At 36.1% G+C, this 26,711-nt stretch overlaps 3 protein-coding genes across 5 annotated transcripts in view; all 3 read left to right on the forward strand.

Moving 5' to 3' along the window:
- LOC127987296 (putative autophagy-related protein 11) overlaps positions 1-26,711 on the forward strand; it is a 308,120-nt gene that overhangs the window by 272,226 nt on the left and 9,183 nt on the right. The gene's annotated exons all lie outside the window — the stretch shown is intronic.
- LOC127987310 (neoverrucotoxin subunit alpha) overlaps positions 1-26,711 on the forward strand; it is a 270,558-nt gene that overhangs the window by 203,324 nt on the left and 40,523 nt on the right. The window lies entirely within an intron of this gene.
- Positions 14,899-26,691, forward strand: LOC127987319 (GTPase IMAP family member 5-like). Its single transcript, XM_052589600.1, has 2 exons — positions 14,899-15,704; positions 25,341-26,691. The coding sequence occupies exons 1-2, from the start codon at positions 15,317-15,319 to the stop codon at positions 26,096-26,098; spliced, it is 1,146 nt and encodes a 381-aa protein (XP_052445560.1). The 5' UTR covers positions 14,899-15,316; the 3' UTR covers positions 26,099-26,691.

Consider the following 26,711-nt stretch of genomic DNA (forward strand, 5'->3'; position numbering starts at 1 on the left):
AGAAAAAAAAAAAAGCCACCATAATTGTGGTCAGGGTTTGCTTTAGGTAGTCTCTTGACCCTTTTACTCATTCAAAGCAATTTGATTCAAAACAATTTCAATATTGTTTTCGCAACAAACGTGTATGCATTGCTGACTCCAACCTTGTAATGACAGATGATCTTATGCTTTTTCTGCTAATAACTCATGTTGATTTGGACATCATGAGATAGTCTTCTTTGGATTGTTGACTGACATTCAGCTTTTACCAGAGTTTCTTAGCGGTTACCAGAAGACCTTTAAGTTTAGCATAATCAACCTAGTAAACTACACTATGGAAAAAAAATTAAAGTAAGTGAATTTTAAACCTACTAAGTGCATACAAAATTTGAAAAACTATACTCTGTAGACACACACAGACATCAAGAACCAGCATATGACTCTCAACAGTGGTGACAATCAACAAAATGTTGCATGCTGGGTAAAACCTTAGTAAAATCTCCCATCATGCACTGCAGTATGAAAAATTGTCACCACTGTTGAGGATCGTGTGATAAGTGTGTTTGTCTAAAAACCTGAACTGATTGTCTCTTTTTGTGTCTTTCAACAATGAAGCATTGTGATTTTATTATTTTTTTTTACTTCAGTTCAGTAATAGCTGAGTGTCAGTCTACTATCCAAAGATAAACACAACTTCATGATGTTCAGTCATCATGAGTTATAAGCAGAAAAAGCATAAGATCATCTGTTACTGCAAGGTTCGACTCAGCAATGCATACATGTTTGTTGCAAAAACAATATTGCAATTGTGTTTGTTTGAATTAGTAAAAGGGTCAAGACACTACTTAAAGCAAACCCTGACCACAATTATGGTGGCATAGTGTTTTTTTTTTTTCTTTTACTTTTTTTCAGTTGAAGGCTGTGGCTAAATTCAGTTGTAGTTCTTGTGTTTCTCTTTACTTCAGTGATGTTGATTGTTAACAGCAGAAGTTCATCACTAATGCACAATCACCATTTAATTAGTCACTTAATTATCTCTTTAGCTTTAACCCTTTGAGGACTTGAATATGACTTGAAGACTTGCTTGTGACTTGAAAGTCCCTCCTCTGCCAATAACAGAGGTGGAGAGTCCAGGGGTCAGAAAGTAAAAGTCCTGCCACATTTTTGCTCCACCCATGAACTCAGCAGCTGATTTCACCAGAGGAGGAAACAAGTCATTCCTTCCAAGTCACAAACTAGTCTCAACTCAAATCCCAAGTCCTCAAAGAGTTAAAGTCAATGAGATAATTAAGAGACTAATTAAATGATGATTGTGCATTGGTGATGAACACCTGCTGTTATTGTGCGTTACAGAGGATCAGATGCTGATGTTTTATTGGTTAAAATTATGCCACCATCATGGAGATCAGTGTTTGCTTCAGTTGGGCTCTTGACCTTTGGTTTCTTATGTTAGATATTTCTCTGTAAAAGTACATGTGCTGTTATAAAACAGTGCGATCAGTGCTGTGCAGAAAACCGTTACTAGCCGGTTTTACATGATGAAGTAATTATTAGGCATCAGCCTGTTTATTTCCAAAACAATTTTATGTATTTATTATTAACAAATGTTCAGTTTTTAAATAACCTACCTTGTGGAACCGTTGGTTTAATCACTATAATGAATACATTTCCTAATGTATGTAATAAATATACATTTTTCGAAATCTTTTCCTAATAAGACGCACAGACATCATGACCCAGCATATGAATCTCAACAATGGTGACAATCAACAAAACGCTTCAAGCTGAAGTGCATGCTGGGTAACACCATAGTAAAAACTCTGATTATGCACTGTAGCATGAATAATTATTGTAACCACTGTTGAGGATCATATGATAAGTGCTCATGTCTAAAATCCCGAGCCTGTACAATTTATTCCCCCAATATTTAAGCATTACAATAATATTTGTTTAATAGGACTTTTTTTGTAGTTCAGTAATTGCTGAACATAATTTAACAAACCAAAGAGAGACACCTTCATGAAGTTAATTAAAATGTTTTAGATGAAAAAAGGGCAATTAAATTTTCTACTTCAAGCTTTTAATTCAACAATGTGTTAATGTTTACTACGTAACACAACCGCAAGTGTTTAAAAGCAAATTACTTTGAATTATTAAAAGGGTCAAGAGCCCAACTAAAGCAAACACTGATCTCCATGATGGTGGCATAATTTTAACCAATAAAACATCAGCATCTGATCCTCTGTAACGCACAATAACAGCAGGTGTTCATCACCAATGCACAATCATCATTTAATTAGTCTCTTAATTATCTCATTGACTTTAACTCTTTGAGGACTTGGGATTTGAGTTGAGACTAGTTTGTGACTTGGAAGGAATGACTTGTTTCCTCCTCTGGTGAAATCAGCTGCTGAGTTCATGGGTGGAGCAAAAATGTGGCAGGACTTTTACTTTCTGACCCCTGGACTCTCCACCTCTGGCCAATAACATGATATTTATGCCCCTAAAATGCTAATTTTACCAGGGAAACCCTTCCCAAAAATGTATATTTTAACCCCGGGAAGCAATTTTTATCGGGGAACCTCCCGGAAACGCGATTGGGCTAGTTTTGGACTAGCTTTAAGAAGCAACTGGGCAGGATTTGTTGTGAAAACCTGGCAACCCTGATCTAAACGCACATGCTGGAGATATACTTATAATTACAGGAACGTCTTTACTGATGAGAGGTGCATGAAAATTGCATTCGATTTTTTGCACAGCCCTACTATAAATTCATATGATAATCTTAACCATCCACATTCTCTTCTTGCATCTATCAAAACAGCTCAACAAGAACCAGCAGGCCTCCGACATGGATTATAAGGGAAATCAAAACGTTTTGGACCGAGGACATCTTTATCCTGTTCTTCACACATGTACTCCAGACGATTCTAAGTCCACATGTACTCTCACTAATGCAATACCACAATCTGCATCTCTGAACAGAGGCCAATGGAGGGTGCAGGAAGAGAAGATTGCGACGATTATGGATGACTGTCGGAACAAAGGTTACAGCGTGTATGCTGTAGTAGGGGCAGTTCCAAACAATCAAAACAATAACATCAATAATTTAAACATACCAAGCCACATATGGAGTGCTTTCTGTTGTACTGATAACAATTTGATTGTCAAGGATTCTAGTGGTTATATCGCAGAGAACATAGGGAATAACCCTGTCAATGTGATGACTGTGCAGAACCTGGAGACTCAACTCACTGGTCACTATGGGTTGGTTAATCCTCAAGTGTTTCAAGTGTTTGGAGGCCGATGTTAGGTTTAGGCACTGAAATAGACCAATGATACTTTAAACTCTGCATGTTACATTCTAGCTTTGCCTTTTATCTTCAGCACTTGATAAACATGTTTAGATAAATAGGATTTAATTGTTACTGAAAAGCAGAAAATACTGTACGCTACCATCTGCCATTATTCAATGGTGTTTTATGATTGCCCATGAGGTAAAGTAAGATACAAAAAAATGAAAAGAAAAACTAATTATGATTGATCATTTGTAGTATCACTTACAGTACACCACTGTTGAAGCTATTCTTGTAGACTTGTTGCACTGTCAAAATTGTTGGCTTTTTATTAATATATATATATATATATATATATATATATATATATATATTTTTTTTTTTTTTTTTTTTTTTTGCTTTTCTCTCATCTTATTTCTGAGCCACTTTGGATAAAAGCATCTGCAAAATGAATCAATGTGTACAATGTGTGTTTTTCTCAGTGTGTGTGTTTCTCATTTAGAAGAAAGGAACTGAAACTGCTGCATTGTTTTCCTTTAATGACTGATCATGCAAGAAGTGTAGACCACAACAGAGCAGTCAAACTAACAACTGTAAGCAAAAGAAAATATGTAGGGCATGAACTTCACATGAACTCAGATATGTGTGATATCACCTCCTGAGGAAGGTGCATGCCAGCGGGTTTCACTGACCATCAAACACTGATAGGACAGCCATATCTGTAGAGGACAGATATTTCTGAAACTCATTTTCATATTCGGTATTCAAAGCATTCACTTCAAAATCAAACACTTACTGTAAGCCATCAATCGTACTGCTCTCTCTCTCTCTCTCTCTCTCTCTCTCTATTCTCATCATTTCTCTTCATCTTATCTACAACCCCAAATCAGAAGTAGCCTAATAAATCTATTTCAATACATGACATTTTAACAGAATATTTACACAGAAATTACATTAAAATATATATATTTTAATCTATGTGCTTCTGTATGGGCTCAATGCTTTCATTCATATTTCGCTGTATATACTATGTTTTTATTAATAATTTGGGTGTATTAATGTTCATATTTGTTTGTGTATAAATTAACTGAATTAATTTTGAGTGTTTATTCATCATTAACAGCTGCTGAAACAGCCTTTAAATTAGTTTTGGCATACGAGGACATAAATTAGGTTAAACTACTGCATGTCCACCCATAAAATAATAAATAATTATAAAAAAATACCAACTGATTACCAGCACACGACCACCGATCCGTGACATTGCCACGATGTCGCCGTTACTTACTGGCAAAGTCACAAAGTTACGTTGTGGCGACGTATACGCACCTTTCACTTTTACGGTTGCCACGGCGAAACTTTGGTCACCAGATTACGTTGCAGTAATGTAACAGTTACGTAATGTTGTCAGCAGGGGAACGCACAAAACCTGATTAATATTCATGAATCCAGCAGCTCGTTAATCCTTAGTAATCCTTTGTTTGTTTTATAGTAATTATTATAAGAATTTGTATCATTATTATCCTATCAATATTTTTGTTAGTTTTTTCCCCATTTTTTTTTTTGACAGAAAAAACAACCACCTCTCAAATTAAAATAATCAGTTAAATATGCATTCAAACATGGTTATCAAATTTACTTCTAATTACTTAAGTTCTATCAAATAATACTTGATTATTATAAAGCTTGACTGACTGATGTTGAAAGTGTATTTAATTTTATTTTATTTTTTACACATATTTTATATATATATATATATATATATATATATATATATATATATATATATATATATATATATATATATATATATATCTCAGTCTGACGAGTAATCTAAAGTATTTGCTAGCCAATGGCGATTCAATTGCCAAGGTGTCCGTAGAGGGTTGGAACTTAACCAGTAGTCATTAGGCTTGTTCGACTTAACGCAGCTCTGCGCAAACCGATCGTCGGCCGACTTGAAGCAGTGCATGCTGGTTAGAAATTTTGTCCGACTTGATACAGCGCTGACGCCACGTGACTGTGACGTGTGCCGTCAAAGTACCACGAGAGCGATTCGAGAGTAGCCGGAGAACTCAGCCAGCGCAGCTTCTGAAGAGCGGCTGCACAGGTTCTGATGACGACACAACTGATCCACGATTGGCTGAATTCACTGATGACACAGATGACGTGCGTTTCAAGTTTATTGCTAGTCGACTTCAGTTTCAGAAATTCTCATATGGACTTTTAAAAGAGTTCAATACGTTTTTATGTCGTCTTCATCTTATAAATCATATTTATTAAATATTGTTTCACTGTATTTATTTTATTGTTAATATAAAGTTTGTGTATGTTTATTTTGCATGACTTTCTTTTTTATACAGACCTTTTAACAGGATTCAGCAGCATAGCCTATTCAAATGAGCATTTTTAATAACTAAAATGTTAATCTTAAAAACATACAATCTAATGTGGTCATAAATGTATGCTCCTATACAAATTATACATAATACATTATGTTCCTCCATTTGTTTGTTTTCTTCATATTCTTATTATATTATTATATTCTTCATATAGTTTATTTTGCTGTGTTTATACTTCACTTGCATGTGGTTAGCAAACTGCTAACAACTTGCTGTAACTTCAACTTAACAACTTGACAACATTCTGTTCACTTTCAAATAGTTGGTCTAAATCACAATATAAATCCAACAGAATTGTGCTTTTCTGTATATGAAAATCAGTGGTGTTATGTTTAAAATGTTAAAAGAGCTCAGCAGGAGTGTACTTTAAATCTTGTTGCTGAAACCTTCTTAGAAAACACATACAGGGAATTTTTTTTTGATAGGTTACTTTTATCATTTTGTATTAGCAGAAACACCCATGTCATACTGCTAAAGTTTATATCCAATATGTTATCTTGTTTTGGAAGACACCCTTCCAAAACACCACTTATACACACATCTTAAACGCGATCAAGTAAGCAAACGCCACGTGATCTGCCATGACTGACGTAATTGCAGCAAACTACGGGAGCCACAACGTGTCCGGCTTCATATCTCCGTTTGCAGCTCCTCCCCACCTGCACGCGGCTACTCTCGCCGATCGGTTGCATCCAGCCGCAGCCGATGTCGAACACACCTAGAATTAGGGCCTGAGCACAAAAACTGAAATGTGTTCTTTTTGATAAGAGGAACGTTCCTCTCACATTTTAATGAAGATAAGAGCAACTTTGTCCAAACCATGGCATGCACTTTTCGTGAGGTTTTGAGACTGATCTACTTTCCATTGCAATTTGTAACAAATAATTTCTTCAATAAAGTAATTCTAAATCTAATTCTGATATTTAAACAGACAGTGTTTCTAATGCTAAACATTTTTTTTTTTCAGTTTGTTTTTTTTAATCTTTTTTATTAATCTTGTGAATCCATGCACCAATTTTATTATGCAATTAGAAGCTACTTTTTATGTCTTTATCTTAAGACATGGTTTTATTTAAAAAAGGAGCTTTACACACAACCTTATCAGAGCTAATGATAATGACCTTTATTGTTATACATTTATGTAGTCTTGATTTAGATGTGTAACATGGTTTTACATTTAAAAGGGTTGTAAATTTAGTTCAAGTAAATATTAGCACGTCATAGTCAACTTTTAACAGGTAATTTCACAACAACAAAAATGTGGCTAGTAAAAATGCTGTGTGGCTAGTAACTTTGGAAAACCACTAACCACATTGCCTAGTGAGCAAAAAAGTTATTGTCAAGCCCTGCTCGCTATAAGAAAACATGTCTACTGTTATAACTAACAACTTTCAAGCACAAGAGATTGTCAGATAAACTGTTATGGTTGGAGTTATGGATATTTGAGCAAACATTTCGCTTTGCACATTCAGTTTTAACAGCATTAAAAAAGGCAATTTTTATTTTTTAATAATATGTGTTCTATTGTCGTTTATGCAATAAATGCAGGACCCTGATTGGGTGTGGTTTATATAGGTCTAAAAAAGTGTGTAAGATTTACAGAATCTTGGACCCTTTGATCAAACACGTCAACGATATGAACAATATGATCCAGAGAGCCCAGCCCCATGAGCTCTCTCCAAGACAGGAGTCCTCTGAACCTGACCATCTTCAGTTGGTTTCTGTGTTTCATACAGCTCTGTGTCATTGTACAGACAACCTTGTTTTGCGTCTTTATTAAAGACTGTCTTTGCACATGGATCCTTTATAACACCCTTGACAGTAGTCAAGTATTGAAAGTGAAATACAAGTAAATGCATAATGCATTTTGTATCGTTGGGTAAGAATAAGAAGCACTTGAACTAGTACTTTGTGTCTTCTATTCCAACATAAAATATATGTTATACATATGCATAAATAGGCCTGATGTTTCATTTTTAACATAAAATGTTGAAAACTGATATTTGAAATAATTTAAAACATGAAAAAAAAAAAAAAAAAAAAAATCGACGATGTGAAATTCAAACTGCCAGTAGATGGCACCAAGTGACTGATAATAAGTGAGTAATTGAGAATCAACTGATTCGTTTAAACGGCTGATTGCCATTGCTCCATCCTCGCTCGTGACCGTTTGCACCCATAGCTCAAACCTCATGTTTGCGGCTGAATGATCATAATTAATGGATGGACATCTATGCCCATGAAAAGACATCAGCAATCCGCCGCAGAGAAAAGAAAACCAAAGAAAGTAAAAAAAAAAAAAAAAAAAACAGGCATAAAATCAATTACACAACTGTATTAATAAAGTAATAGCCATAGGTAACTTTCAAGAGCTACGATTGTTATTTGTAAACTATATATATACACAGTAGTGATGCGCGGGTTGTCTCATAACCTGCGGGCCCCCGCGTCTAACCCGCGGGTTGGGTTGGGGCGGGTTAAGAAATTGGCACTTTATTGCGGGGAGGGTTATTAAAAACAAAATTTTTAAAAATCCATTTATGTTGAATGGAATTTAGTGGTGTAAATTCTGATTCTTTCAAGAAATTTGTTGATTTTCAGTTCCCGGTAACCTGTGAAAGTGCAGTTCTGACTCTCTGCCCATTCATTTAGATAGGAGCTGGTCTTGTTATTCTGAAATAGCTGCCCGGAGGCGTTGCCAAGATGGCGGCCGAGTGGCACGACTTGCCTGAAAGGACTTTGACTGTATGCACAGGCTATTTAAGTGTTGGCTATGTATTGGCTATGACTAGATGGCAAATGCTAGCACTCTCTATCAGGCGACGTCCCACATGTCTCAGTCAGTCAGACATCAAATAAATAAAATATGAGCCTTTATAGACATAGTGTTTAGTAGTACTTATTCAAACAACAAGATATTTATTTACCCTTCGCAAAACTTTCTTCAGCTCAGCTGTTGTCTACTGTGCGGCTGCTGTGGAACTTCAGTTGATTCTATGAATATAGAGGGGGCGGAGTTATCAGCTTACTGACAGCTTGAGGATCGAATAAGATTTACACAAGCTCGTTTTAAGAACTTTCATTTGCTAAATATTTGACAGCAAAAACAGACAGACAGACGTAAAGGGTGACCAATAGCATTGATAAAAAAAAAAAAAAAAAAAAAAAAAAACACCAATAAAAGGGCACTTCGGAATGTAAGGGCAAAAAGGTTATGTGCTCTGCACAGTTTGAGCCCTACCTGAGCACATGTCTGCCGGGGTCCATATCCATCGTAAAAGGTCTCGGTTGCATGAAACTCCTTAAGCTAAGAAATCCCTTAGATATAAGGTTAAGGGTACCCTTAGTGAAACTTGGGTTGCAAGAAAAAACCCTAAGGGTTTCCTTAAGGAACTTAAGGCTGTTATTAAGTATTTCCCCTTAATTATCTAAGTGTTCCCTTAAGTGTTGCTACAAAGTCCTTAGTGACCATTTCACCTTATAAATTTAAGGGACCAAAACAGCTTCCTTAAGTCAACTTAAACTCAAAATACGATGGCTGATTTAGTGTTAATACTAAGAGGAGGAAATACCAAGGCGTGTTTTTAATGATGGTAATAATCTCTTGGAGACGATGAATGGTTGATGAAAGGCTGAAAACTATTATTATTATTATTATAACCACTTACGAAAACAATAATTGCCTTTTCGTCCTCTGTCCAGTTTGGTTTACGATTTTTTGTTTTCTGTTATGTTTGTATACTCTCCATAGCAAAAATATATTAATACAATTGTGATTTTAGCAAGGGTTTGGCTTTGTGGTTCGTTATGTTCTGTTTACTGTTAGAGGTAGTATAGCAACCACGGTGATATTTGCCGTATGTTGTCAGAAACTACTGTGAAACTCTTAGTATAACACTTAGACTTAAGTAAGGGTGACAGTTAAGAGGTTTCTTGCAACGCTCTTAATGAAATCCCTTACCTCAGGGATTTTTTTCTCCCTCAGGGAAACCCTAAAGGAGTTTCATGCAACCGGGCACAGGTCTTCTGTCACACACCACTGAAGCACAGGAGATAAGACGAGAGTTCACTGAATTTTAATGAAGAGGAAAAAGGATTGTTAGCCACTGAACAACGGCTGATGAGGACGAAGATAACGATGACAATAAAGGTGATCTGCGGGCTGAAGGTCGGGAGTCGGGTGAGTCTTACACAAACTTGCGATAGACGAGACCAGACGGTTCGATGTCTGTGAGTGCGGGTTTATATGCCAGTCTTGATTGGTCAGCGGCAGGTGCAATGACTTAATACTCAGGTGAGCAGGAACGGGGAGGTTGAGCTGCGGGGTCTGACGCTGGTTGGTTGGCTGGATCCGTGACAGTTGTAGCCATGGTAACTGCAACTTAACCATGGTTTTGTTGCTTAAAACAATAATTTACAAAGAAGTATTAATATACTGCAATATTCTTTGTTGTTGTTGTTGTAGACCTAAGCCATCAATAGCCTTTAAAATAACTTAAAATGCATTATATATATATATATATATATATATATATATATATATATATATATATATATATATATAAACAATGAGGCAATAATGATTGGTTAATAATAACACTGTTAAAATACATATTAGGAAAATACAGAATCAACGATTTATGTACATGTTATAACAAATGCCTGCAAAGGGAGCCAAATGTCACGTGATTGCTGCTGTCACACTTACAGGACAATCAAATCCTTGTTTAGGCTACTGACCAAACATTTCATTCAAATATTCACTTAATCTTTCATTTTTGGACACCTTTTTGCTATAGATGACACAGGCTTTATAATTTCTTCAACAAAAAACGTGGATATCACAACCCTTACAAAAAAAAAAAACAAACAAAAAAAAAAAAACATCATAAAACTGCTTAATTTCCTTTTGCATGATTTCTGAATGCTTGAGACTATTAAATAAATTAGAGTCATAATAAAGTTATAGCCACAGGTAAATGTCGAGAGCAACAATTGTGATTTGTAAATAATACAATTTATTAATTTAGTTTTTTATTTGATTAAAGTTCTATTTTCACCCCTATAGTAGGTGTTTTTTTTTTTTCATCATCATATTTGAGGAAGGGGGGCACAACAATAAATCCTGCTTATATATATATATATATATATATATATATATATATATATATATATATATATATATATATATATATATTAAAGTTCTATTTTTATCCCTATAATAGTTTGATTGTGAGCTGATTTGAAGCCTAGCAGAATGTTTTCCCCCTCTCCACCCTATAATTTCAAGTTTCGTTTTTAATTCACTCGAACTCTCTCCCTCTCTCCAGCCTCTGTAGGTGTGGCACAGATGAGGGTCCTACAGCATTTTTCTTTCGATTTCGATTTCAAGCCGTTGCTGTTGAAATGGCGTCAGGTTCAGGTAAGAATCAAATTAGATTTAGCCTATTTATGAAACATTATAGCCAACAGAAGGCAATCGTTTATTAGTTTTATATTAAATTATTATTATTATTATTATTATTATTATTATTATTTTTTTTTTTTTTTTTTTTTTTTTTTTTTTTTTTTTACAGCGCTTTTAGATTTGTTGAAAAGTGGCAACACCAGGAAGCAACTGACGTAAAATGCTATTTTACATTCATTTTTATAAATAGGCTATAGATGGTGAAATGGCATGAATTAGGTCGTATAAAAAAAAAATTACACTATTTAGTTGTAATCTTGTATTCTTCATGGAAAGTGACAAAAAAGCCCAAAAAGTAAAAAATAATGTCAATCACATTTTCAGTGACCTGCAGACATGATATAGAACAGTTCTCGCCTCTCACTGTTTTATTTCAAGGTTGATTTCAATGAATCAGATATAGGCTATATCAAATATATGCTGCGATGTTTTCTCAGTGATCTAAGTATTTATGAAATATTAGTCGAAAGTGGGATATGTATCCCGTACACATTTGCATATCAATATACATCAGATCGATAACATATCAATATACATCAGAACGTAACGATAGTTTTACGTTTTTAAAATCGTTTTTGTTTTAATATAGAGACCAAGTGACGCGCGTCACCTGAAAACCACCCCCACCTGCGAGAAACTGCCCCTTTTCATTTCGGCCTTTTAACAAAAACAGAACGATGCCTTAAACCTGCTATATGACATGGTGTACAAACTAGGGATGTTCCGGTACTAGTACCGGTACCAAACGGTACCCGGGCTAATTAAATTTGGAAGTGATTATCCCTATCCCCTTGGATCGGGGACTTTGGAGTGAGTAGGGCATGTGCGTGCCATTAAGTAGTCGTTAGGAATGCACTTTGCTAAAGGAGCGACATAATTTCCTCATTATCTTCAGCTGAGATGTTCCCGTGACAGCAGATTCACTGATGGACATCGACATAAAAACAATATACATTTAATGTTTTAAAAAGTTTTATATATATTCGTTTTTATATATTATATAAACTGTAAAACCCGACAAATAATTTAACTTAACGAACCGTTTGAGTAAACAGATTGCCTTGATTTAAACCGTGTAAGTTTTAAAACTTTGCATTCAAGTAATTAAGTGATTAACTAAGTGCTGATTGTGAATTAGTGATGAACAGCTGCTGTTAACAAACAGAATCACTGAAGAAAAGAGAAACACAAGAACTACTACAACTGACTTCAGACACAGACTTAGATGAAATCAACTGAAATAAAATACATGAAATCTCTCAAGATCTGATTAAACAACCCCACAAACAGCATCACCAGCTCCACTTATTAATAACCAGACTGACTTTATTTCTGTCAGACGTCTACAGAAGATCTTATTGAGAATGAACTAAGGTTTAGATGTTGATTTATTGTTTCATTTGAAGTAACCATGTTAGAGATCAGTGTCTGCTTTAGTTGGGCTCTTGACCCTTGATTTCTGTCTTAGTCATAACTGTGTGTTTCTAAAACATGTTCGTTGTATTTGAAAAGCCCAGAAGAAATGCCATTAGAATTTTTTACTTACCCCATTGATGAAAAACATCAATTATTGAAGTGATCAGAGTGTAACCTCTGATGAAATGTGTGTTTAATTAATTAGATAATATAGTAAGAGTGATTCCAAGAAGCAGTGGTTCTGTGATAATCACTTAATATATAGGACTTTCTATGCAGTGTGGTCTTCTATGATGTCAAGGAGTCACACACAGACATCAATAATCAGAATATGAACCTCAACAATGGTGACCATAATAAAAATAAAATGCTGCAGAGCATGCTGGGAGCCATAGATTAGTTTTGTACTATAATAATACCCAGCATGCATTGCTATTTTGTGTGTCACCATTGTTGAGGTTCATATTCTGATTATTGATGTCTGTGTGTGACTTATTGCTGCCATAGAAAAAAGATGAATGTGCATAAAGTGTTCAGTAATTTTTTGTAAACTGATTTCGATGAAACCACAGGCTCTTTAAACATATTCCATTATAATGAAGTAAACTAATCATGCATCAGGTACTTTGTCAGTTTTTAGACTCTAAACAGCTCCATAATTGACAGTTGTCATCACCAGAAAGCTGCATAACAACCAAAATCTGTTAAGATTTTCTCTGGGCATTTGAGTTATAACAAATGTGTTTTAGAAACACATAGTTATAACAGCCAGAGAAAAAACTAAGACAGAAATCAAGGGTCAAGAGCCCAACTAAAGCAAACACTGATCTCTAACATGGTTACTTCAAATGAAACAATAAATCAACATCTAAACCTTAGTTCATTCTCAATAAGATCTTCTGTAGACGTCTGACAGAAATAAAGTCAGTCTGGTTATTAATAAGTGGAGCTGGTGATGCTGTTTGTGGGGTTGTTTAATCAGATCTTGAGAGATTTCATGTATTTTATTTCAGTTGATTTCATCTAAGTCTGTGTCTGAAGTCAGTTGTAGTAGTTCTTGTGTTTCTCTTTTCTTCAGTGATTCTGTTTGTTAACAGCAGCTGTTCATCACTAATTCACAATCAGCACTTAGTTAATCACTTAATTACTTGAATGCAAAGTTTTAAAACTTACAGGGTTTAAATCAAGGCAATCTGTTTACTCAAACGGTTTGAGTAAAGTTATTTGTCAGGTTTTACAGTGTATATTATATATGAAAACGAATATATATAAAACTTTTTAAAACATTAAATGTATATTGTTTTTATGTCGATGTCCATCAGTGAATCTGCTGTCACGGGAACATCTCAGCTGAAGATAATGAGGAAATTATGTCGCTCCTTTTGCAAAGTGCATTCCTAACGACTACTTAATGGCACGCACATGCCCTACTCACTCCAAAGTCCCCGATCCAAGGGGATAGGGATGATCACTTCCAAATTTAATTAGCCCGGGTACCGTTTGGTACCGGTACTAGTACCGGAACATCCCTAGTAGTTCTTGTGTTTCTCTTTTCTTCAGTGATTCTGTTTGTTAACAGCAGCTGTTCATCACTAATTCTCAATCAGCACTTAGTTAATCACTTAATTACTTAATTGCAATGTATATCTTCTTTCAATGAACTCAACTGAATTAAGTTCAGAGTACTCATAACTGTTAGTTTTTCAACTTAAATGGTTTAAGGCAATCAGTTTCCTCAAACGGTTTGAGTTAACCTAACTTGTCAGGTTTTTAAGTATATCGGTTTACTCAAACGGTTTGAGTTAAGTTAACTTATCGGGTTTTACAGGGAATGAAAACTATGAACGTATAAATCATACTTTGTGTGAAAAGGAGGTTTACTGCTTCTATTGTTCATTTCAACTGGAAACTGTAGCGATTCATACATATAGGAACATAATTCCAGATTTTGTTTTATTTTATTTTATTATTTAAAAAAAAAATATGAATATTCCGAGTCTTCAGAACCAAAATGATTGATTTGTGAGAGGAATAGATGTGATCACCATCTCCGTCCACTGTAAAAGCTCAGAGCATGTGTGCAGTCTGTGCGCAAATTCAAAAACTGCCGCCAAAGAAGCCTTATGCCAAATGTTTTTTATTTAAAGCTATGGAGGACCCTGCATGTCAAAAAAAATAGCTGAAGTGTACTGACCAAGCATCAATATTTTGATGAGTCGGGTGTGAGAATGTGTTGGGATCACACACAGGGTAGTAAAAGCCTGAAACATTTTACCCTTTACATTTTTTTCAGTCCCCATGAGGAAAACAACGTATAAATCATACAAAATGTTGTTTTTGGTTAATGTACACATGCAGAACGTTTTCTGTGCAGTTTGTAATTAGGAGCAGAGAATAGAATATACAGTTTGTACAGTATAAACCCAACATCTGTGTGTTTGTGCTCTTTTTCAGTAAGTGATTTGAGGATTGTTCTGCTAGGAAAGAACGAATCTGAAAACGGTAAAGTGGGAAACATTATACTGGGTACAACTGCGTTTCAGAGTAAAGCCCTGTCTTATTCACAGCATCTCAATGAGAAAATCAGTGGACAGGTTGAGAAGAGACACATCACAGTCATCAAAACTAACCTGCTACAGACACATCTCCCACAGCATCAGATAAGAAATGGAGTGAGAGATTGTGTGTCTCTGTCTGCTCCTGGACCTCATTCGATCGCACTCATACTGCAGTATAAGGACTTCACAGAGGAGGACATGAGAAGTGTGTATTATGTGCTGAGTCTCTTCAGTATGCAGGCCATTAAACACACAATAGTGGTGACAACTGATGAAGACTCTATTTCATCCAAAATCACCTCAAAGCTATGGAATAATGTTATTCATAATTTAATAAAGGACTGTGGAGGAGGACATCTTAAGTTTGATTCAAAAGACTCAGGATGGCGCTCTGAGATTTTGAAAAGGACAGAGGATATACTCAAGAAAGAAAATGAAGAATTTCTCATCTGTAACATATATGAAGATGGAGGTGATGGATCATCAGTGGATGGAGATCTGAGCAGATCTGGAAGTTCAGGCAGAGATGATGACAAACATGAAGAGGACCATGCTGAGAGCATAAAAACAGGACGTGGTGGAGGAGGTTAGTCAAAGCCATAGTTTTTCTGCATGATAAAAGACAGGAAATGACAGGGAGAAAAATGAGGAGCACTACTGTGTTTCTTAAACTAATATTTTCTAATGTGTAATAATCTATTTTAGTTATGAAGTTGTAAAATGACACCTTGTGTCACAGTAAAGATTATTTTAAAAAATATATAGTCTGTCTCACTGTGATAAGTAGCAACATGGAACCATCTGTTTCAAACACGACTGATGTTATATTGTAATTTTAGAGCAAAACATTATATTAATCTCATAAATTGTCAAGTTTCGATGCTATGTTAAGCAAACATACTACCTATCCCTGTTGCTAGGAGCAACTGTTTTATAATTGTAATTTTGAAAATTAAATTCACGTATAAGACTTTGTGGTTGTTTTTAAGAAGGGCAGAAGCAAAGAAGTGTAAGTGTAGGTTTAAAAGAAAAGAAAGGGTCTTAAACCGTGTGAATTGAAATGTGCCTGTAAAAAATAATGTGGGGTATGGGTAAGGTTGGGCATTGTTTGAAGTTTTTATGATTCTGATTCTTGTCAGTTCCTAATTTTGATTCCAATAAGGTAAATAATAATAATAAATAAATAAAAATGTAAAATATGAGATACCATTCACATTTATTCTAACTCTTACTGCAAAATATTTCTTAAAGAACACTTATACAAGGATGTGTGTGCAGCAGGGAATTCACAGAAATAGGGGACAGAAATTGTACTTTTGTCTATTTGACAGGCTTTATTTTTTTCTTATGTATTTTAATTGGATAAGAAATCCAAATACACTGCTGGATGATAACCGATAATTTGTATTCTATAAAAAAAGGGAGGCCTTTGTCCATATTGAGGATTTCCTGCATGTGGTAAGTTATCACTTCAATTGTGAGTTAGTCAGTTGGCTGATGACAAGGCTCTTTAAAAAAAATAATAATAATTCCTTGTTAAATTCGATTTTGTAAATATGTTATTACAAAAGTGAAAAACTGCCTGTTAAATTGTCATTTTTAACAGTCAAGTGCTTTTGGCTTGGAAGGTAATTTAGAAGCAAAATTTTTCTCCACACCATTATTAAATCTGGAATAATTGTAATATTCTGTATAAATATTACAATTTATACAGCCCAAGCGTCGACCCCAAGTGTCGTCCTGGCCCTGTGGAACAATGGGGAGATTGGGGTTGGGTGGGGAGTGAACCCTGAAAGACCCACGAAAGCTGCCCAAATTCAGGAGAGTCTGTCCGTGTTGCCGTTGGCCTTTCCTCCCACATCAGAGAATTGACTGACCAGTTGTTGCAGCTCCTTTTTCTGGGTTGCCGACAGAAGGGGATTGATATTCAACACCACAGGTGCCAAAAGAGGACATATGGCAACATCTGGTCCCAGTCCTGACATCTGCTTCAGTGTCTGATTGAAACGCTCGACCAGCCCATTGGTCTGGGGGTGGTAATCCATGGTCTTAAGCTGTTTTACCTTTTGGAGACGACAGAGGTCAGCCATTAGCCGGGACATGAACGGGCACCTCGATGATAGGCAGAGGAATCAGCAGGTTGGGGACAGGTGTCTGTGGTCACGTCCGTTGGCAGGTGGGCCAAGCTTGACAAAATCTTTTCACCTCAACATCCAGGCCTGGCCAGTTGAAATGGTCGCGGATCTGCTGGATGGTATTTTGTGCCTACAGGTGGCCAGACCTTGGATGGGAGTGTGCCAACTCCATCACGGTCTCGGACTTCGTCTGGGATACAACTAGTGTTGCCCCAGCCGGTGGTTTGTGGTGGACGACTCAGCCTGCCTGGCCCAATTTGGCGAGTGAGGTGGTTCCGTGGGCATAAGCTCATCCTGTGGGCTGGCAAATGCCAGCCTGCTTACTGGTCTTGAGATGCCCTCCAGCGTGCATTGAAGGGACTACTTGTGTCAAAGTGTCCAGGTGAGGTGTGCTGGTGCTCGGTGCTCCACAGTCTATCCTCTGTGCCTTTGAGTGCTGGGTGTCCATGCTTTACTCACACGCTGGGGCAGGCCAGTCACATACTGCTCTCTGGAAGAAAGGAAGAGTAACGGTTATCACAGAGTTTTCTGGAGACATGTCTCACCAGTGTGTGTGAGACAGCGGCTTTTGTAGCTGTCCCTTGTTGAGGCTCAGCTGTGGCCAGCCAGCCTGTGCTGAGTGCATGCAGGTGTTTCTCCTTGGTTTCCAGGGCGACGCTGATGAGAGCTCTGGACACGCGTCACAAGAGGTATTTCATATTTCATATTTCAAAAAAATAAATAAAAATAAATAATAATTAATTTATATGAATGAATAAATACATTTATATAAAAAGTCTATACATTTATTATTTACAAAATAAACTGTTAGTAAACCAAGTGCTACTTTCTGTTGGTCCAAGTTTATTTGAAATATTAATTGGAGGAAAGTTTTGGTACACTGTAAAAAATTTTGCCGTTAAATAACAGTAATTTTCTGGCAGCAGGGGTGCCAGTAAAGTACTGTTAATTTACAGCTCTTAACCATTAATTTACCACTCTTATTTTTTAACAGTATTTTACCGTAAATTCTACCATGGAAATTAACTCCACTCCCACTGCTTCAAACAGTTCGAGTTTTTAAACTAGCATTCCTACGATGTTAGTACTATGAACATATTTCATTTGAGTCCACTGAGAAGGAATATTTCTTACACTTAATGTGTAGTAATAAAGTAACTAAATACATGACTTTTACTCAAATCACTGCAGCTCATTGTCAGCTGTATTACACATGTATGTGCTGAAGTACTTAACACAGAGATCATCACTGTATCAGTGACTCCACATTTACTGCCTTTATATAAAGCAGCAGAAAATCAGAATTTGTGGCTCATCACTGACTGAAGCACCGGCTCTACTCTACAGCACAATGGTGAACAACAAAACTACATTAAACTAAACGATCTCTCTTGTGCAAACACACATTAATACAGTCAAGTTCAGTATTTACTCTCATTATCAGTGTATGACTTTGCCTAATTTTTTTTCTATGGATGTTCACAAATATTTTAGTTAAATTAACTTTTTTTTCATTTGGTAAATCTGACGTTTACATTTTACAGTATATTACTGTTTTTCCTTGACTTGACGGCAAAAAACTGTAGAAAAACACTTTTTTTTGCTGGCAACCATTAATTTACGGCAAGAAACAGTAGAAAAACAGTTATTTTCTGGCAGCAGGGGTGCCAGTAAATAACTGTTTTTTTACAGTTTGTTTCCTGTAAATTAATTACAGTTTATTACTGTTAAATTATGTTTCATGCTGTTTTTTCTTCATCTTAAATCTTTAACCCTTTAAACCCCACAAGAAAATTCTCAGTTTTAAATGAACACTTATAATGTGTGCACACTACAGAGTGTTAGAGTAACACTGAATCAGTGAAGTTAATGAGATAATTCGGTGATTAATTGATGATTGAGCATTAGTGATAAACACCTGCAGAATCACTGAAGGAAAGAGAAACACAAGATCTACAAATGACTTCAGCCACAGGCTTAGATGAAATCAACTGAATAAAAGAATACATCAAATCTCTCAAGATCTGATTAAACAACTACTAAAACAGCTTCACCAGATTCACATTACTAACCAGACTGACTTTATTTCTGTCAGATGTCTACAGAAGAACTTATGGAGAGTTAAATAGGTTTAGGTGTTTTTTTCACTACCATGATGGAGATCAGTGTTTACTTTAGTTGGGCTCTTGAACGTGACTTTTCAACAACTAAGGTTTTTTTTTTTACATGCTGTAACAATGCGCTTTTGGAACCTGTTATAGCAAAACAAAAGTACACAGAAGAAAAAAAATCTGATATTGTTGTTTATAGATTGACAAGAACAAATACTATTATTTCTGATCTAATCCCGTGTCTCTTCTCTTATTGAATATTGATACTACTGTTAAGAAAATTTCACTCATAATAAAAAAAAAACCTTAGCTGAAATTTAGACAGAAATATCAAGAATCAGCGTATGAATCACAACAATGGTGACAATCCACAAAATAAATGAAAAGATCAGTTCTGAACATCACAACACATGCTACTAAAACTTAAAACAAATGCAAAATTATAAGCACATAAGAATTCAAGAAAATAAGTGAACAATTCAGGGGCATAATTTATTCATGCCGCAATGCATGCTGGGAATCATGGATGAGTTTTATCCTGTGCTGGTACCCAGCATGCATTGCATCATGAACCTTTTGATTGTCACCATTGTTGAGATTCATATGCTGATTGTTGATTTCTCTCTTTGAGTGTTGTGGGGACTGCTGCCCGAAATACTTTTTAACTAAAACTAGTCGTTAAATCCATAAATACTGGTTATCTCACTACTTTTCAATCTTACAAAATTGAAGTGTCATTCACTCAAATATTTCAACACCAAATTAATATTTGATTATCATAGGAACACTTTAAGTCAGTCTAGTAGATCATGCCTGTTAGAAACAACCATAATCACTTGACTATCAAAATTAATACTGCTGTACCAGATGCATCATAAAGATACAAATACAGCAATAAAACAAAATTTAAAGTGCAAAAGTCAATGGTCAGGAGCCCAACTAAAGCAAACACTGATCTCCACAATGGTGACGCTAAACGAAACAGTAACATTATCATCTAAATCTCTTTAATTCTCAGTAAGATCTTTTGATCTCTGTTCTCTGATCTGACAGAAATAAAGTCAGTCTGGTTAGTAATGTGTGAAGTTGGTGAAGCTGTTTGTTGATCGTTTAAATCTTTAGTTGATTTCATCTAAGGCTGTGGCTGAAGTCAGTTGTATTTCATGTGTTTATCTTGTTATGTTTTTTTTTCTTCAGTGATTCTACTCATTAACAGCAGCTGTTGATCAGTGTCTGAATTCACTCATTAGTGTTCATTCTCTCTGTCAGGAGGATTATATTAGTAAACTCATGTGGAATAGTGAATGAGGGTGTAGGGTGTGATTTGAAACACAGCCGCTGAGTGTCGACTTTGAACGTTGTTAATTTATGATATATAGCAGCAGGCTACTTCTCGAAAACGATGAATATTACCCAGAATGCACTGTTTTAATGAAAAACAGTATTTTACTGTCGAAATTTGGCCGTTTTTTTACAGCGATTTTTAACAGTGTATTACCTACGACAGCGTTTTATTCCCAGTTAAAAAAAAATCGAAGATTACGAGATTAAAGTCGTAATATTTCGAGAATAAAGTCGAAATCTTTGAAAATAAAGTCGTAATACTACGAGAATAAAGTCGAAATATTATGAGATTCAACAATATTCAAATAAATCCCAATGGCAATAAAAAACGTTAATGATTTAATTTCGACTATATTTTCGTTATATTTTGACTTTATTCTTGAAACATTAGACTTTATTCTCATAATATTTTGACTATTCTCAACATTTCGACTTTATTCTCGAAGCATTACTATCGACTTTATCGACTTTAATAAAAATTTCAACGTGGCACTAAAACGCCACTGGACTGTTTATTCTACCAGAAAGACTCGGAAGATAAAATGTACGAAGCATGCATTTATTGACAACTCAGCAAGCATATTGACCACTGGTCCAGAGCCACGGTCCAAGATGGCCGCCCGTCCAGAGTCATGGCCCAAGAAGGCCGCTAATCCAGTGCCACAGCACAAGATGGCTGCCAGCCCAGTACAACAGCACAAGATGGCCGCTAACCCAGCGCCGATGCCCATGTTTGCCACCGGTCCAGCGCCACAACACAAGATGGTCGCCAGCCCAGCACCACAGCACAAGATGGCTGCCAGCCATCAAAATAAACATTTTTTTCTTACTTCTGCTGACTGTAATATGCAGAAGCCATTCCGGCAGATGATGTAAGATTTCAGAGTTTAGTGATTAGTGACGAACGCGGAGACAAACAAAATGCCGTTCATTAACTAGAAGTACAAAACATCATCATTATTATTTTGACCCTGTCTGGGCTTCGTGGAGAGCGGGTCCTTCAACAACAGTTGGATTTCATCATGATAAGGTACTCTTTTGCTGAACTTCTCTCATTGGAACATTATTTACTTCCCGACGTCTGTGTTTAAAAGACCTTGAAATCATGTCGGCTTTTACGTCGGCCAAAATATTTACACAGAGGATCACGGCGGAATGTTTATACTACTGGTACTGGCATTAAAGTTTTATGTTCTCTATCCAAGGCCTCTGAAACACAAGCGTTCTCTACTTAATGTTTGCCATGCAAACTTGTGTTTTCCACAGCTGACTCATCAGAAATTGCGAATTGAAACTGCTCGATTTGCACATCTAAATGTTCGTTCACTGAATAATAAGACTGCTGTATTTCGTGATATCATATTGAACAATGCTTTGGACTTGTTTTGTATCTGTGAGACTTGGCACCAGCCAAATTATTTTATAAACTTAAATATGAGTGCTCCACCGGGATATACATATATTGAGAGGCCACGTCAAAGTGGTAAAGGTGGCGGTCTCGCTGTCCTTATTGTGCTCATATGTCGACCTCAAAAACCAAATTCTATGTTTTTTAATGAACTCACAGAGCTACTTACATCTCTTAGTGCTTTTTGTCCAGCAATGATTGTGGCTGGAGACATTAATATTCATGTGGACAACTCTAATAGTATTCTAATAGTTGATTTCATTGAAGCATTAGACTGTTTTAACATGATTCATCACGTGAAATTTCCCACTAATAATAAAGGTCACACACTTGATCTGGTATGTTCTGTTGGAGTGGACATTGATCAACAAGATAGTAGTGACTTGTGTAGCTTCTCACTTTTAATTTAAATGTACCACTTCTAAGTGGTACTCAAACAAGGGTATTCGTTTTAGAAATGTCAAGAATCTTAAATTTGACAGTCTCTCCTGCCTAATCTCAGAGCACTCAGCTGTTGAAACTGTTGATCACTATAATTCTATTTTGCCATCTGCTTTGGATGAATTAGCCCCTAGGAGAGAACGTGTTGTTTCATCTAGTAAATCTTTTCCTTGGTACACCACTGAGTTAAGGGCTATGAAGATGAAAAGTAGGCAGCTTGAATGCCAATATAAGAGATCAGGTTTGACTGTTCATAAGCTTATGTTTGACGGTCATTTGAGTCAATACGCTGAAGCACTCAAAGCAGCAAGAACAAAGTACTACTCATCTATTATTAGTGATGGTGCTGCAAACCCGAGTAAGATTTTTAAGACGATCAAAAGCCTTATTGCACCGATCAAGTCAACAATTTGTTCCTCTGTGAAGGAGTGTAAAAAGTTTCTCAGTTTCTTCATGGAAATTTTTTTAAATATCTATAAGTCTATCAGTTTGGTACCCTGCCCTGGAGTTCCTGTGATCTTTCCACCTAGTTTTCGAGAAAGTGCATTTTCTAGTTTTAACATAGTCACTAATGATTGTATTCTGAAATTAGTGATGGCAATGAATACAACTACATGTACTCTTGACCCAATTCCAACATCTGTTCTAAAGGGGTGTCTCTCGTCAATTTGTTCCCTCATCTTGAACATTGTGAACACCTCCCTCACTACTGGTTCAGTTCCAAAAGCCCTTAAAGTTGCAGCTATTACACCAGACCTTAAAAAGCCTGGTTGTGATAAGTTAGATCTATCTAATTACAGACCTATCTCAAACTTACTCTTTCTTGTTAAAGTTTTGGAACGTGTTGTCATGGCACAACTCTACTCACACTTGTCTTCCAACAAGCTTTTTGTACCTTTTCAGTTTGGGTTTAGAAAGGGACACAGTACAGAGTCAGCCCTGGTTCGAGTTATGAATGATCTGCTTGTCTCCTGGTCTGATTGTACCCAGTTTGTTGTCTTGGGAAACAACAAATCTGAACTTGGACAGGTCTGTCATGGTGTTCCTCAGGGATCTGTAATGGGTCCTATATTGTTTAGTGTGTATATGCTTCCTTTGGGACAAATTATTAGGAAATATGGTTTGGGGTATCACTTTTATGCAGATGACACGTAAATTTACATCAGATCCGAGTCTGATCCTACTCTCACCTCAGCAGTTTTTTCAGAGTGTGTGCTGGAAATAAAAACGTGGATGCACCATAACTTTTTAAAACTGAACTGTTCTAAAACAGAGGTTCTACTCATTGGCACACCAGCGGCTATTCATAAGGGTAGCAATCTTAATTTAATTATGGATGACAGTGTAGTACTTCCATCTGCTCAGGCTCGTAATCTTGGAGTGATTTTTGACACTCATCTGACACTAGTCTCTCACATTAAGAGTATTACAAAATCTGCTTTCCATCACCTCAGAAACATTGCAAGAATTAGGCCTTTCCTCACTCCACCTGACACTGAAAGGCTTATTCATGCATTTGTTACTTCCAGGATTGACTACTGTAATGCACTATTCATTGGCTTACCTGCTAAATTAATCAAACGCCTGCAGTATATCCAGAATTCAGCAGCTCGTGTTCTCACATATACTCCATCACGTCAGCATATCACAGGCGGGCTTTATAGATTGAATTGGCTTCCTGTACAGGCACGTATGTTTTTAAAACTCTAACATTAACATACAAAGCTATACATGGAACTGCCCCTTCTTATATTTGTGACTTAGTCACCTGATACATGCCTTCTCGTTCCCTTCAGTCTGCTGATTCTCTTACTCTCTGGGTACATTTACTCTACAACACTGTTTTTACATACCTTACTGCATGTTTCGCCACAGTTTTAAAGTGAAATGTCCACTGAGGGGCACTAAAATGTGTTCAACACGTGAACCATGGCACATTTTTATTACATCGATAAAGGAATGTTTTGCTGTGTTTTTACTACGTTGCTTCAGGTACATATTGTGGTGGTTCAGAATTCAAATATAGGGGGGCTGTTGCTCAACCATGCCATTTGAATTTCCTTATATGCAAATTTGAACTGTTTTGTTGAACCGTGGTAAAACAAGATTCAAACCAAAGCTTCTCACCTCTCAAGTATGTCTCTGTACTCCGTACTGAGTTTCTGAATAAACCTACCATTGATGAAAACCCATATATTTGAAGCTAGATATGTGTTATGCTTACATTCCAAGGCATCAGTTATCAGATCTCCCAGCATATTAAAATTGTTTTTGAAGTCATGACATAATATTTCTCAAGTATATTTCATTTTGAGCTCAAGATTTTATGTTGAAAATTATTACATTATGACCATTTTATTACAATAATAGTGCAATACTTACTACATTATGTGCAGTTTTTGCATTATAAGTTGCTACAGGTTATTTCAAATCAGGTTTTGGACTTCCCCGTTTTTCCTTGGGTCTCCGTGGTGTTGTGATTCATCATATTCACGCAGCAGTGGTGATGAGAGTTTAGAGCACGGTTTAAAGAGGAGAAATCAATTTACATTTAAAATACTGGTCACAGTTTATTGGTCACTTTCTAAATAATAATAGTAACACATCCACTACCGATGCAAATATGTTAGAAATGATGCATCACAATATAAATGACAACTTGAAGCCAATGCACATTTTTTGAACTGAGGCATCACATTTTTAACTGTTTATGCCGATGCAAGGAAGGAATTTTACATTTGAGACCAACACTGATGTATACTGTCTCTAAATATTGTTTTCAGTGACGACTACTGGAAAAGCGAAGCTGAACTTTGTGATGTGTGGAAATAATGCAACACTCAAGTCTTCAGTGTCTAAAGCCTTTCGAGGGACTATCAATAAACAAAAGAATAAACTTTTACCTCAAAGAGAGAGGAGTAATGTGTGTGTGAAGAAAGAGGAGAAGGCACATGGACGGCAGATCAGTGTAATAGAGCTTCCAGCTCTCTCTCAGCTCTCAGACGAGGAAGTGATGTGTCAGACTCGCAACTCTGTGTCTCTCTGTGATCCTGGAGTTCATGTTTTCATCCTCGTTACTCCTGTCAGTCCACTTAATGAGGAAGACAAAGCAGAAATGGAGAAGATTAAAAGAATATATAACTCTAAAGAGCATTTCATGGTGCTTTTCACTACTGAACTCAGTATTGACAAAAAAATCACAGATTTTGTAGAATCTACAGAATCTCAGAGGATTGTGAGTCTCTATGGGAGTTGGCACAGTGTGATGGGGTTAAAGGACCAGAGAAGCTCAGAACAGATCTCAGACCTGTTTGATTGTATAGAGAGGATGAAGACTGAGCCCTATTCCCTTCAGATGTACTTGAGAGCTCCAGAGAAGAGAGTCAGAGAAGAGCTAGAGGAAAAACTGAGTGTGAGAGACAAAGAAATCAAAGAGTTACAGCAGAAGATCAAAACACTGGGTGAGTGGATTCATTTTTCTGGATTAAGAATCTTTGTGAAAATTAAGTTTGAACCCCTATTGTCACATGGATTATTTTAACAATCCCTTTGCTTTGTTTCTGGATGTTGACCGTGTTAATTTACATTGATGTCTATATGAGGGTTAGAGACGTGTCTGAATCCATCAAAAATATCTTATTTTGTTTCCCGAAAACAAACTAAGCTTTTATGGGTTTGGAACAACATGGTGGTAAGTGATTAATGAGAAAAATGTAAATTTTGAGGTGAAGTAACCCTTTAAAAAATATGATTCCCAAAGAAAAGCTTCTTAGGAACCAGAATCTAAAATCATATAAATATAATTGTAATGCTTCTTGAGTTACAGGCACACAAACTTTGGAAAAAGAATATTTATGACACTCTGACAGTTATGTTCAATGCAGTTGTTTTGACGGAAGGAAATGAGATACAACTCTGTTCCCAGCGTTATGTGTTCTTTAGACATTTCTCTTTAAAATAAAGAAGTATAATTTTTGCAAAGTGACCCACATTTGGTTTTTGATCACAGAAACTGTGCACATTTGAACAATTTTCTCCTGTAACCGTACTGAAATTCCATTATCTCTAAACTGAACTATATAGAGCCTTAACAATTTAGATGCACAAAGGAAAGTTTAAGACCCAATATCTAAAAGGGCAATGAGATATATTAA

The sequence above is a fragment of the Carassius gibelio genome, chromosome B22, assembly GCF_023724105.1.
Source record: "Carassius gibelio isolate Cgi1373 ecotype wild population from Czech Republic chromosome B22, carGib1.2-hapl.c, whole genome shotgun sequence".
Lineage (NCBI taxonomy): Eukaryota > Metazoa > Chordata > Actinopteri > Cypriniformes > Cyprinidae > Carassius > Carassius gibelio.

Coding starts and splice junctions, on each gene's coding strand:
- LOC127987319 (XM_052589600.1), top strand. CDS start 15,317: ATGAGAAGTGTGTATTATGTGCTGAGTCTCTTCAGTATGCAGGCCATT. Junction 15,705..25,340: donor AACAGGACGTGGTGGAGGAG/GTTAGTCAAAGC, acceptor TATTGTTTTCAG/TGACGACTACTGGAAAAGCG.